The sequence below is a fragment of the Psammomys obesus genome, unplaced genomic scaffold (genome assembly GCF_907164565.1).
Source record: "Psammomys obesus unplaced genomic scaffold, mPsaObe1.curated_primary_1811, whole genome shotgun sequence".
NCBI lineage: Eukaryota > Metazoa > Chordata > Mammalia > Rodentia > Muridae > Psammomys > Psammomys obesus.
In genome coordinates, this window is record NW_026590405.1 from 4,636,797 (window position 1) to 4,650,505 (window position 13,709).

The 13,709-nt window shown below is 50.3% G+C and overlaps 1 protein-coding gene across 2 annotated transcripts in view; it reads right to left on the reverse strand.

Moving 5' to 3' along the window:
• Window positions 1-13,709, reverse strand: part of Tbc1d22b (TBC1 domain family member 22B) — a 53,029-nt gene that overhangs the window by 30,354 nt on the left and 8,966 nt on the right. For both annotated transcript variants that reach the window (XM_055607093.1, XM_055607094.1), the window contains exons 2-4: window positions 6,932-6,988; window positions 2,811-3,118; window positions 673-852 (exon numbers count right to left, since the gene is read on the reverse strand). In XM_055607093.1, coding sequence (XP_055463068.1) covers window positions 673-852; window positions 2,811-3,118; window positions 6,932-6,988 — 545 coding nt within the window. The remainder of the gene's footprint in view (window positions 1-672; window positions 853-2,810; window positions 3,119-6,931; window positions 6,989-13,709) is intronic.

The following is a 13,709-nucleotide window of genomic DNA, read 5'->3' on the forward strand; positions in this document are numbered from 1 at the left end:
TGTGTGTGTGTGTGTGTGTGTGTGTGTGTGTGTGTGTGTGTGTGTGTAATCATGGTCTAGCTGTCTTGAGAGGCATACGCCATTGGTTTGTCAGGCTGGAGTCCATGGCTCCTGGGGCACTGTGTGCTTCCAGCTCCTGAGAGACCCGGACACTCCCTCAGGCAGTGAAGCCATCAGACTGCCTGTGTTTCTCTGCCTTCCCTAGAAGTCAGCTAAACATATAAAACTTGACAGGACAATTGGTCTTAGACATTAATCTTGCATACCTTGTACAGCTTGCAAATGTCACTGTATCCTGGCAACTACCACTGTATTCTTCCTGTCAGCCACCATTGTGCTCTGTTTCTGCTAAGCGCATAAAAAGTGTGACTGCCTGCAATAAACTTGCCACAGCATTGCTCTTGCTGTGCTCCCTCCAACCTGAACTGGCCAAGATTCATTTCTCACAGGCCACTTCAGGTCACCTTGGCCAGTAAGTAAGCGCTGGCGCATGCAGGTGTGGCTTCTGTGAGAACCCCTGGAGGTGGCACAGACAGTGCTGGAATAGGTGCCCCATGGTCAGGAGGCCCCCAATGCCAGCCCCGGCCCAGGAGCTGCTGGAGTAAAAGGAAGAAGTGCAGACGCTTCCAGACACCACAGTGCCTACCCTGCCCGGGGCTCCAGGGGACTCACCTAAGTCGGTGTTGTGGCTGGAGAGCAGCTGGCGGAACTTTTCCAGGCGGGTTTTCTCCCGGACTGTCATTGGAGGGGCCCCAGAAGCATTCTGGTCTGAGATGCGGGCAACAAGGGGGATGATGGGCCGGAGAGGGAGAGACTGCTGTTTGTGGAGGGGGTTCCTCAGGCACGTGTCACCTGAAGGGATGTGAAAGAGAGGGAGAACTCCGTGGGAAGAGCATGGACCTGACATTCGGGGTCTGCTCAGGCTGGGTGGCATGGTGCCTTCTCCACAGCTGGGCCTGTGGCTCCCCGAAGCTCCAGCTGAGGGGAGTGAGAGGAAGCGGCCCAGGAGGGCTCTGCTCCCAGGCAGAGGAGGGACTGCACATCAACCACAGAGGACAACTGTGGCCAACTGACTGTCCAGATGCTGCCGTGACGTCTAAGAACGTGTGTGTGACGCCAGGGAAGAGGAAACTTCCTGACTTAACCGGCATTTCCTCAGCGCCTCCTGGTGAGTGTGGTGGCCACATGGCCTAAAGCAGACAGTGTGAAAGGCTAAAGCGCTGACCCTGCAGAGGCCACGGCTGCCCTCACGCCCAGGCACACTGTGGCCTGTACTTGGCCCACTTGGAGCCCTTTGAGGTGGGCAAGAAGCTCTGGCTTCAGGCAACCCAGTGCTGAGCAGCTGGTTCCTCTGGGCCCCCCATCCACATTCCCCACTCAAATGAGCGGCTTTGAATTCTGCCAGGCCACCACGGAAGCAACAGGAGCTGAGCTCTGCACTCTGCTATGGACAGTCTAAATCAGCTGCGGGGGAGGTCCCAACACAGGACAAGTACTTGCTACATAGACCGGCCATTTCAGCAGCATCTCTCTCGGGATCCCTTATGACCCCTGCTAAGAATGTAGGACTACTTTGCAGAAGGACAAACAGCCTGGGGAAGCAGAGGGGATGTCTAGGGGCTGTCTGACTCCTACACCCTTGGTAATTAATTGCCACAAAGAAAACTGTTTCAGAAACTGCCCTCTTAGGGCCGGGTCACATTCTTCAAACCTGGATCTTACAATGAAAATATTCAACACTGAATAGGGATGAGAAGCTTGAGACAGCTGCCACAGGCACCTGGCTGCCATGCCCACGGTGACACTGGGGCCTAACTCGCAGCAACGCTCAGACAGGATCAACTGTTCACAGAGGGACCCTCCAGAGAACATGTGGGGGAGGAGGGCTACACGGGGCAGCCTGCAGGGATCACGGCAGGGGCCTTCCTGTCACTAGGAACCTCAACCATAGCCACCTGGCCAATCAATGATGAATGCCTGTCTCAGACTGGCACTGTGGGTTCAAGCTGGGCCCTGTCTCAGCAAAGGCAAATGACAGAATTTCCATGAAGACCCTACAGCCAAACTGAGGTCTGCGGCTGTGAAAGGAACTCTCAGAGCCTGAGGTAGGACACGCTCTGGGCCTCTAACATCCTCTGTTCCATGATGCCTTTTTAACTGTAACAGGATGAGAGCCCTTCCCTGCTCAGCTCAGAGGAGCCAGCTAATTTCCATAAAGCCCTGTGGAGCAACTAAGCACAGCAGTGGGGCCTTAGAAACATACACACAAAGTCCCCAGACATCTAAAGCCGCCATCGCCAACAGCAACTGAAGCCGATTCCCAAACCAAACAGGTCACTCCTCACAGCCCACTCGACCTGATGGGCAGGCTGAGCTCAGGGGACTATGACCTGGCCCTTTGGCACATGCTGTTTGCATCACAGAAACAGGAAAAAGGCCTCCTTAGGTAGCCAACCAGGTGAACCATTTGTGAATTCATTCATTGACACCTTTCGAATCATTTAGTTAGTATCTGTAAACCTGCCTGGGCCTAGAGCAATGTGAAAAAAACAAAGCAGGAAAGCTGTGGATGGCACTTCGGGACAGGGAGAGGTGGGGGGGGGGGGCAGGGAAGGTTTGTGTGCCAAGAAGCAAAGACCCAGCCGGAAGCCTTGCTGCTGGCAGACCTCTAGCTTGAGCTTTTTAGATTTTTTTTTTTTTTTTAATTGAGCCATGGGAAGTTGTGAGGGGGAATTAAAGGAACTCTTCTCTAGCTGCTCTCCACTGAGAGGCTGGGGAAACGGGGGGGGGGGGGGGCAGGATGGACTCACTGGAGTTTCGGGACAGCTGGGCATCGCTGCTGGACTTTATGACCTTGTAGCTGGCAGGGACGTCCGAAGTTGTGGACTGGGACCGTTCTGGTTTTACCCTCAGCTTGCTGTGGTTTTCCAGGACCTGGGCTGCGGTTGCCAGAGCCACTTTGGAATTCAGAGTTTGGAAAGGAGGGGAGGAAAAGTCCTCTTCCTCATCGTCGCCAATGTCCCAAGCGTCACTGGTATTCCGGGCAAACTCATGGAAACTAGAGGCCTTCTTGTTCTTCAGAGGAACTGAGTTGACTTTTGACCGTTCTTTGATGAAGCTTCAAGAAAGGAGACAGCTTTACCGAGCAGAGTGACACACCTGGTCACCTTCGTTAGCAATTGTCATACGATAACTTAACTAACTCCCCCAACACGCTAGGACGTTTCAGAGAAAATCACCCAGAGCCCCTGCTCACGCACCTGGCACACCAGCTGCGCAGGTCAGCAGCGCTCCAAATGCCCTTTATTTCCCAGCGATGCCACACTCACGAAACCACCTGACTTGTCCGAGCTAGGAGAAGCGGGGCAGCCCTGCCAAGCTGGGCGCTGCCCCGTGGCCCCGCCTGGTCACCGTGACCTGCCAGGTTCAGGCGGTAGGGCCTCCCTCTGCTCCAGTCACTGAGTAACGTGGTGGAAGACTGCACCCCCACTGCCCCCCCCACTTGGGACACACATAAGAACTGTGGGATCCACTGGGGTGTCGAGGTCGAGTCCTCGGCCAATGAAAGAGTAGAGTGCAAGCTGCTGGCGGGGGGGGGGGGGAGGCGGCGTTCACTGTCCACACATGTGACAGTAAGTCTCAAAGCCAAAAGGCTTCTCTTCTCACTCTGCCACCTGGAGAAAGGTGCCCGAGCGTGGGGCTACTCTGGGCCTCCCCCTCCCCTTTTAAAACACAGTCAACCTCAGGCTTCACAGAGGGTAGCAGCCGTGTGAACGTCTACAGTCCATGGAAACTGGTCCATGGTGGGGTAAAAACCTCCCTAAAACCCTCCACTCGGCCACTGAGCAACAAGGCTCCTCTACACAGCAGGGACAGCTGGGCCAGAGGAGCTGGAGCCCCCATCTCTCTCTCTCTCTCGACAGATTTTTCTCTGTGTAGTCTTGGCTGTCCTAGAACTCACTCTGAAGACCAGGCTGGCCTTGAATTCAGAAATCCACCTGCCTCTGCCTCCTGAGAGCACCACTACCCGATCAGAGACCCCATTTCTTTTTCTTTCTTTTTTTTTTTTCTTTGTTTTTGTTTTTTTGACACAGGGTTTCTCTGTATAGGCTTGGCTGTCCTAAAGCTAGCTCTGTAGACCAGGCTGGCCTTGAATTCACAGTGATCTACCTGCCTCTGCCTTCCTGAACACTAGAATTAAAGGCGTGTGCTACTAAGCCCAGCTTAGAACCCTCATTTCTGAGGTATTCTTCCCAGGGTATCCAATACCTCTGACTTCCTCGGGCACCCGTACTCATGAGCACAAAACACCACATACATGCATACATACATATAGAAAGACAGACACACAATTTCAGAAATAAGTAATAAATCGTTGGGGCTGGATGGATGGCTCACTGCTTAAGAGCACTCAGCGCTCTCGCAGTCCCCAGCGTCCACATGGTGGCTTACGACCATCTGTAACTCCAGTTCCAGGGACTCTGTTGCCCTCTTCTGGCCTCCTCAGCCACCAGGCACCAAAAAATTCAGTGCACATATACATATAAGTGGAGGCAAACACTTAAGACACGTAAGAAAATAAATATTTAGAAAATCAATAAATTAAAAAAAGCAAGTAAGTTAAGTCCAGGTGGCCCTAAAAATTCTCAAAAACAAAACAAACGATACATTTGAGTGAAACTTGGTGAAGGATGTTTTGGAAAAGAGCGGCCATGGGCTATACTGTTGGGAACACAAAAGCGCCCTCATCTTACAATCTGACAACACTGCCCTGCATCGCGCAGCAGCCGCTCTGCGTAGAACTGCTGACGTAAGGCCCATACACAGAATTATGTGAGGGAACTCTCTGGCAATGGCTGCTGTAAAGCCAGCAGGAAATGCAGGGACAGCCACACAAACGCAGGCCCCCCGAGCCTGCGGCTGTAACCTGGGGTGGGGCCTGCCACTGCCCCGGTGTCAGTTAGGACACAGTCCACTTAGAAGCCCGTCACGCCAGCACTGGCTGAGGGGGCTGCTCAGCAACAACACTGGTTTTATTTGAGCTATAAAAATTATTGCAGGTAATATTGTCACTAATTGTAATAATGTAGCAAATTAGAGTCACTATCCATGGACAGGAGATGACTTAGTGTGCTCATGAAGTTTAGATAATTAAAGACCGGATGGAGAAGCTTCTATTATGATGGAGATTAACCACGTGGTAATTAATGATGGTCTAGAGCTGAGCAGAGAAAGCAGTCAAAACATCCAAACAAAGGTACTAAGACTAGGGCGATAAATATTTTACGGCAACAATGTGGGGCTGTAAAACTGTCTGGTGCTGCCCTCATGGTGCCCCATGTTCAAGACCATTAACGCCGAGCCAGCACAGGCGTGAGAAAGAAAAGCCATCAATCAGAGCCCAATCATTCGGATTTGTGGAGCCGACTAACAGCGTGACTCTGTGGCATGGCCAGGAAGAGAGAGAACAAAACTATTAAAGTTTGCTCCGCAGTCTGGGACACGGCTCTGCCCTCAAGATAGAACTAGGAGATGATGACGGGCAGAGTAAGGAGAATGGGCAGGACCTGAGGAACATAAGCAGGTAAGCCCCACCTACAGAATGTGTGGACAGGGGATCTGCGTGTTAGCTACGTGGCTCTCAGGCAATTATAAACCTGCTCTGGGAGATTGGATGCTTTTCTACAGTAACACTCAGTTGTGATGCTGTCAGCCCATCGGGCGGACACCTCTAGTCTCTGGCCTGTCCCTGGGGGTACAGTTATTGGCCACAGTCCAGGGCATTTCACCTCACTACCAAGTTCAAAAGGAAGCAGGGGGCAGGTGAAGAGCTGCTAAAAGCGCCTCCTTTATAGGATTCACTCACTTCATTCATACTATCTGTCTGTCTGTGTGTCTGTCTCATTAAAAAAGAGCTCCCACGGGGCTGCAGAGATGGCTCAGCTAAGAGCGATCACTGCTCTTGCAGATGACCTGAGTTCACCCATGTCGGGTAGCTTAGCACTGCCTGCAACTTCATAGGTCCTGGGGACCCAACACCCTCTTCTGGCTTATGCAGGCACACGCGCACACACCCACACAATTAAAAATAAGATTTAAAAAAAAAAAAAAAAAAAAAAGTGCCAGGCACGGTACCTGTAATCCTAGGACTCAGGAGGCAGAGGTAGGTGGATCACTGTGAGTTTGAGGCCTGGTCTACAGAGCAAGTCCAGCCAAGGCTACACAGAGAAACCCTGTCTCAAAAAAAAAAAACAAAAAAAAGCAGTTGGGGAAGCCCTGAGAGGGCCTGTAGCGACTTCTGCTCCTCCTGATGCTTCTGGATCCTGGTGTCACAGTTGCTATGGCTGGACTGCTGGATATTCTGATGAAGACTGGACTTGTCCCTAGGAACCCGATGCCTCTAATCAGCAGGAAGCAGTCTAAGAAAGCCTCTACCCCTGTCCCCTCCAACCTTCTTTTTCACCTACCTAGTGTTGGGAAGTTGGAAGAAACTGGGGTAGAGAAGGGTAGTAAATATAGGAACCAAATAAAGTAGCCAAAAATTATGGCTACAGACCTGACTTTAGCTCCCAGCACCCACATGGTGACTCACAATTGCCCGCAACCTCAGTTCCAGGACACCCAAGGCTCTGTGATGCACCCACACAGGGCATACACATACGTTCAGGCAAACACACATTCATACAAAGTTTAAAAAAAAAAATGTGTTGCATGCCTTTAAAATTCCAGCACTCAGGAGGCAGAGGGAGGTAGAGCTCTGTGAGTTCAAAGCCAGCCTGGTCTATTCTCTAGTGAGAATCTTCATAGTGAGAAGATTGTTCCTGGTCCACCCAGGGCAGAAAAGCAGCTGAGAAGGCCAGTCACTCAGCAAAGTAGAGGAGACAGGTGGGCCGTGGCCAAAGCTGTGTAAAGGGACAAGGTCTTGACTTACTTTTTGGTGAGCCGAGGATCCAGAGGAGGATGCTGAGCTCCGTACACAGGCTGAATGCTAGAAGCAGGGAGACACAGGGTTAGTGAGGAAGCTAAGCATGCCCCGAGAGCATGGTGTGACTGGGGGAAGAAGCCTGCTCCAGGAGTGACACCTGACCAGTCCAAAAGACAATGGCCTACCAAGTCAAACAAACAAGGCAGCGTGCAAGACCACAGGCTTCAGAGCCTGTGAGGGCAGAATCCTAGTGTCATCACTAGATACCAATGTGAACATGCAACAGTTAGTGGAGTCCTCTGAGGCTGCCTTTTCACTGTGAAATGAGGATACTGAAGACAGCAAAGCAACAGCACACACGAAGGGAAGCATGGATTACTTCCCTGAGCACCTCTGTTGGATGACTTCCTGGGAAGATGTGAACAAACATCTCTTCTCCTCAGAAGGGACACCACCAATGAACCAGGGAAACCATCCCTCCCAAGTCCAGCTTGGAGAACCAGTGAGTTGGATGGCATTACTCCCAGAAGCACAGCCACTCAGAGACCGCTGCTTCCCTGAAAGCCACGCCGACAGGGACCACCCCTGAAAGCTGCGCTCCTGGAGCGCTCTGCACAGCTGGCAGGCAGCTGCACCGGAGACAGTTCCCTTTTCCTGGGGACAGCTTACTGTCAGGAGTGGGAGGGACTAGTGACTCCTGCAACTTTCTTACCTTTGGAGAGTTTGTAAGTTGGGCACTTCCGGCATTTAGATCTGCAGGAAGCCTACACAGCAGGTTCTATAAAAATCTGCTTAAATCAATGTTAAAAACCGCCTTTTCATGAACTCCAGTTTCACTAAAAATTATTTTTAAAAATTAAAAAATGCAGTGGTGCATGCCTGTAATCCCAGTACTGAGGAAGGCAGAGGCAGGCATATTGCTGTGAGCTTGAGGCCAGCCTAGTCTACAAATCAAGTCCAGACAGCCAAGGGCTAGCTACTCAGAGAAACCCTGTCTCAAAAACAAACAAACAAACAAACAAACAAACAAACCAATGTGGCCTCCAGGAAGAATGAGCTATGTATAACCTAAGACCCAGTATATTCACTCCAAAATACCTATCTTTGAAAATAAAGCTGCTGACCAGGTGTGGTGGCGCACACCTTTAATTCCAGTACTCAGGAGGCAGAGGCAGGTGGATCTCTGTGAGTTCAAAGTCAGCCTGATCTACATAGGGTTCCAGGCCAGCTAGAGCTACATAGAGACATAGAGAGACTCTGTTTCTTTTTATGTGCACGGGCCTTTGGCCTGCATCTATGTCTGTACCACTTGTGTGCCCGATGCCCGAGGCAGCCAGAGATGAGCACTGGAACTCTGAAACTGCACTTACAGACAGCTACGACTGCCACGTAGGTGCTGGGAACTGCTGAGCCATCTCTGCAGCCCTCTCCCCCGCAAATACCTGCCTTAACGAAAGTACAGAGGCATGTGGAGCAGAGGCACACCTAAAACTATCACCATGGTTCCTCTGACTCCCGGGAGAAACTCCTCGTCTCCCTCTACAAGGGCTGGTGAGATAAACGGTAACATGGTCACAGAACATGACACACCAGTGACCCTGGGAAACGAGCCTGTGGGCAGCCACATGAGTCCATCTCTAAGCATCTGAGCCAAAGCTAAGTGTGCAGAGTGGACACTCCGTCTTTCTGTTTGCATGTCATCCACAGCTTTAATCCCAGCACTTGGGAGGCGGAGGCAGAGGCAGGGGGATCTCTGTGAATCTGAGCCCAGCCAGTCTACACAGTGAGTTCCAGGCTAGTCAGGGACACACAGTCAGACCCTGTCTAGAACAGAAGTGGAATGGTTAGCAGAAAAGGGTGTGGCTCTTTGTGGAGGGGAAGGGGCGGCGAACAAAGAAGGAACATAGGGGCGGGGCATCTGGGGAATGATTATCCACCAAGCTATCACGCCACACATTTGTGGCTCATGTGTTTTTCTGTGGGGTAATATGTAACAATAAAGATGATCTGAGGTTGCCAGGATGGCTCAGCGGGGAAAGGCACTTACTGCCAAACCTGAAGATCTGAGTTCAATCCCAGGACCCACAGGATGAAAGGCCAGCCAAGCCCTGTAAGCTGTCCTCTGACCTCTACACGTTTATCATGATATGCACACACTCACACATATACATATATACAACAAATAAATAATCCTAATTTAAAAAGGAGTTATAAGTACAATCACTAGAATACATACAATTTTCAAACTAGGGCTGGAGAGATGGCTCAAAGGTTAAGAGCACTGTCTGCTCTTCTAGAGGTCCTGAGTTCAATTCCCAGTAACCACATAGCAGCTCACAATCTATAATGAGATCTGCTGCCCTCTTCTGGTATGCAGGCACACAGGCAGACAATATACACAATAAATAAATCTTTAAATTTTTCCTAATTATCAGATTACATAAATGTAGGCACAGTATACATAGTGTGAATTTTTATTTTACTTATTTTTGTTTTTTGAGACAGGGTGTCTCTGTGTAGCCTTGGCTGTCCTGGAACTCACTCTGTAGACCATACTGGTCTCAAACTCACAGAGATCCACCTGCCTCTGCCTCCCAAGTGCTAAGTGTAGGCGCCATTACAGTCCAGGGGAAAAAATTATTTCATAAAATTGAAAAGCAAACAAAGGCCAAATGGTAATTATTCCAATACATATAAATGACCTGAACTGACTTGTAAAAAAACAAAACGAAAAACAAATGCCAGGTGTAGTGGCGCACACCTGTAATCCCAGCACTCTGGGAGGCAGAGGCAGGCGATTGCTGTGAGTTTGAAGCCAGCCTGGTCTACAAAGAGTTGAGGGCAGCCAAGGCTATGCAGAGAAACCATGTCTCAAAAAAGGAAATTCTCTATCAGCGGGAGCTAGTTCAATAAACTACATGCATCTTCAGGAAAGAGTGCTCTGTCCCCACTGACACGAAATAAATGCCAACTTAACTGCACACGATGCTGTACTATTCGGTGTTCTCTAGAGGACCAAAACTTAGAGAACGAATCTACATATAAAGAAAGAGGATTTATTAGAATGGCATACAGGCTGTGGTCCAGTTAACCCAACAATGGCTGTCTACCAATAGAAGTCCAAGAACCCAGCGGGTGTTCAGTCCATGAGTCTGGATGTCTCTGTGGTCTGCAGTATGCCCCAGGATCACAAAGAAGGAGTCTCTAAGGCCAGTGAAGGGATGGACTCGCCAGAGACCGCAAAAGCAAGCAGGCAAAGGCAGCAAGCTTCCCTGTCCTTTATTTAGGCTTCCAGAAGGTGTGGCCCAGAGCAGAGGGGGATCTTCCCAGATTAGAAGTGGGTCTTCCCTAATTCTCCACAGAGAAATCTCAAATGGCTGAGAAACACTCAGAGAAATGTTCAGCATCCTTAGCCACCAGGGAAATGCAAATCAAAACACCTTTGAGAGTCCACGTTACATCTGTCAGGATGGCTAAGATGAATAACACAAGTGACAGCCCATGATGGTGAGGATGCGGAGCAAGAGGAACACTCCTCCATTGCTGGTGGGGTGCAAACGTGTATGGTCACTGCGGAAATCAACATGGAGGTTCCTCAGAAAATTGGGAATAGCTCTACCTCAAGACCCAGCTATACCACTCTTGGGCATATACCCAAAGGGCACTCCACCCTACCACAGGGACACTTGTTCGACTGAGTTCATAGCTGCTTTATTCATAACAGTCAGAAACTAAAAACAAACCAGATGTCCCTCAACCGATAATGGGTAAAGAAACACGGTATATTTACACAATGGAGTATTATGTTAGAAAAAATGACATCATGCAATCCGCAGGTAAATGGATGAAACTAGAAAAATTCATCCTGAGCAAGGCAACGCAGACCCAGAAAGACAAACACGGTACGTGCCAACTTCTAAGTGGATATTGGCTGTTAAAGACCACCACAGTACAGTCCACAGACCAGGGAAGATGAGCAAGAAGGGCTTCAAGGGAAACAGACAGACTGGGGTTGGGTGGGGATGAGAAAAGATGGATCAGGTGGAGAAGGAAGAGATGGAGGGTGAGAGCACGGGGACAGATGACTGGAACAGGGAGGCATCTCAGGGATGACGTGGAAACTTCCTGGAGCCTGACAGTAACTGCAGCGAGACTCCCAGTAATGGAGGGTACAGAGCCTGACCCCGCTGTCTTCAGTTCCTGGGCAGTGCTCCCAGTGGTGGGCGGGGACACCACCCCAGCCACTCACCCGTCCTGCCTGAAAGATGTGCTGAGGCAATGGTGGCTCAGAGCCTGGGGGAGAGGCCAACCAATGACTGGCCTAACATGAGGCCCACGCCAGGACACAGAGCGCATGCCTGACACTGCCTGGATGGCCAGGACTGAGAAGCTGGACAGCCCAGAGACCGAGGGTGGAACCAAACATGACTGACCACAGAATCAAATGAGCAGGGCTCACAGAGACTGAAGTGGCAATCACGGGTCCTCATCAGGTCCACTGCATACATGCTGTGGTTGTTTGTGGGGCTCCTAACAGTGTATGTGTGTGTGTGTGTGTGGGGGGTATCTCTGACTCTTTTGCCTGCTCTTGGGACCCTCTTTCTCCTAGTGGGTTACCTCATCCAGCCTTGATATGGCGGCTTGTGACTGGCCTTATTGTATCTTGTTATGCTGTGCTCAGCTGATATCACTGGGAGGCCTGCTTATTTCTAAAAGGAAGTGGAGAAGCAATGGATGGGAGGCGGGGAAGAGTGGGAGAAGGGGAAGCTACACAGGGCTGCACTGTATGAGAGAAGGAGTTTAAAAGAGGAGAAGGAGGGTCTACCCACTTCAAATGAGAATGAGTCAACTAAAAAAAAAAAAAAAATCAGCCAGGCAGTGGTTTAATCATTTAAACCACTTAATCATTTAAACACATTTAATCCTGGCACTCAGGAGGCAGAGGGGGATCGCTGAGTTTGAGGGCAGCCTGGTCTCTACAGAGTGAGCTCCAGGACAGCCAGGACTACACAGAGAAACTTTTTTTCTTAAAAGGAAGAGAGAGACAGAGACAGAGAGACAGAGACAGAGAGTAGAAGAGCGAGCGAATGAACGAGAGAGAGAGAGAGAGAGAGAGAGAGAAGGAAGGGCAACTCTCGCAGGTGCACCAGCCATCTGGGTTTTAGCTGACCGCAGGCAGAGGTTGACAACCAAGAACAGCATCACAGATGCAGCCCTGTAAGCATAATGACTCCACATAGTTTGCAAAAAAAAAGAAAAAAAAAAGTATTAAAACTGAAATGTGTTCACATTGCATCCTATGATTGGGGTGCACCAGGTGCAGAGCTCTGGTAGAGAGGCTGCAGAGTGGGACAGGCCTCAGGGAGCGCGCTTGCTCCCCCTTCAGACGGCGGCGTGCCTTTTTGACTTAGCGGTATCTATAGGCATCACCTCTAAACAATACAAACTACACAATCCTGAGAGGGCTGGGAGGGTCCACACAGCTCCTGGTGGGCAGGAGCAGGCTGGGGGCAGGGCTGCACACACAAGAACTCAACCCAGCACACACTGCCAAGTGACCCTGGCTGGCTGGCTTCCTCCCTCCCATGTTTATAGTTTAACCTTCACCCAGTGTTTAGAAAACAGAACGGGGAAGCTGGGCGCGGTGGCGCACACCTGTGATCCCAGCACTCAGGGAGGCAGAGGCAGGTGGATTGCTGTGAGTTGGAGGTGAGCCTGGTGTACAAAGTGAGTCCAGGACAGCCAGACCTACACAGAGAACCCTATCTCGGAACAACAAGAAAACAAGCGAACAAACAGAAACTCAGAATGGGTTTACCCAGTTTCTTGTCAGACTTTCATTCATGTTCTGCATGTGCGTCTGTGTGAGCATGTATGCGCCACCCACACGCAGTGCCCTCCTCTGCGCCTGGAGTTAGTGTGGGTGCTGGGAACTGAGCCCAGGTGCTCCTTAAGAGCTGTAAGCACTTGTGATCACTGATCCAACTTTCCAGCCTCCTTTCCAGTCCCCGAGTTCACCCAGCATTTTGTTTCTTATGACAGGAAATCCGTAAGATACTTTCAAATAAGAATGTAGGCCAGTCAATCATTTTCACATGATATCACTTTTACTTTTTACAGGAGCATATCAGATGTTGGATATCATTATGACATTTTCAAACAAAGTGTCCACACTTGTTCCTTCCTGGAGTTCACAGGGAATCTTCTCCCCTGCGAGCCTGAGTTCTGGACATTTTGGGCCTTTTCAGCTGTACGGATGCCAACTCCCTAAAGATCTCCGAAGATTACTGACTGATTCATTCCACACACAGACGCACTACCCCTGACACGCCATGCCTCTGCACTCCCAGCTTTTCCTAGGCAGAGGAAAAGGACAGGGAAAAGCCAAGAGGTACCAGAGAGAACAGGGAGAGTCTGGCTCACAGAGAGGGAGGAGGCGTGCACGAAAACAAAAATTAAACAGCCATGGAGACCCAGGGGCCACAGGTTTGCATTTAGCATTTTCAGATCCACTCATTCCGGGGTTTGAAGTCTCAAGTCCAAAGCCCTCTGTAGTCAACGATTAAATGCTACAAGGCAGGAGGATCCTACCAAGCCAGTCAGGTTAGTTGACTGGATAAAAAAGTAAGACCCTCAAATCCTCTCTGAGAAAAGGCAGGCCTAATCATATGGACCTGCAGGCCAGAGGCCATCAACTACTGAGGAAGAGGCTCTCCCACTCGCAGGAGACTGTTTTTCATGTTGGCCGATGTGCTGGCGCAGCCAGAAAGGCTGAGATAAATGA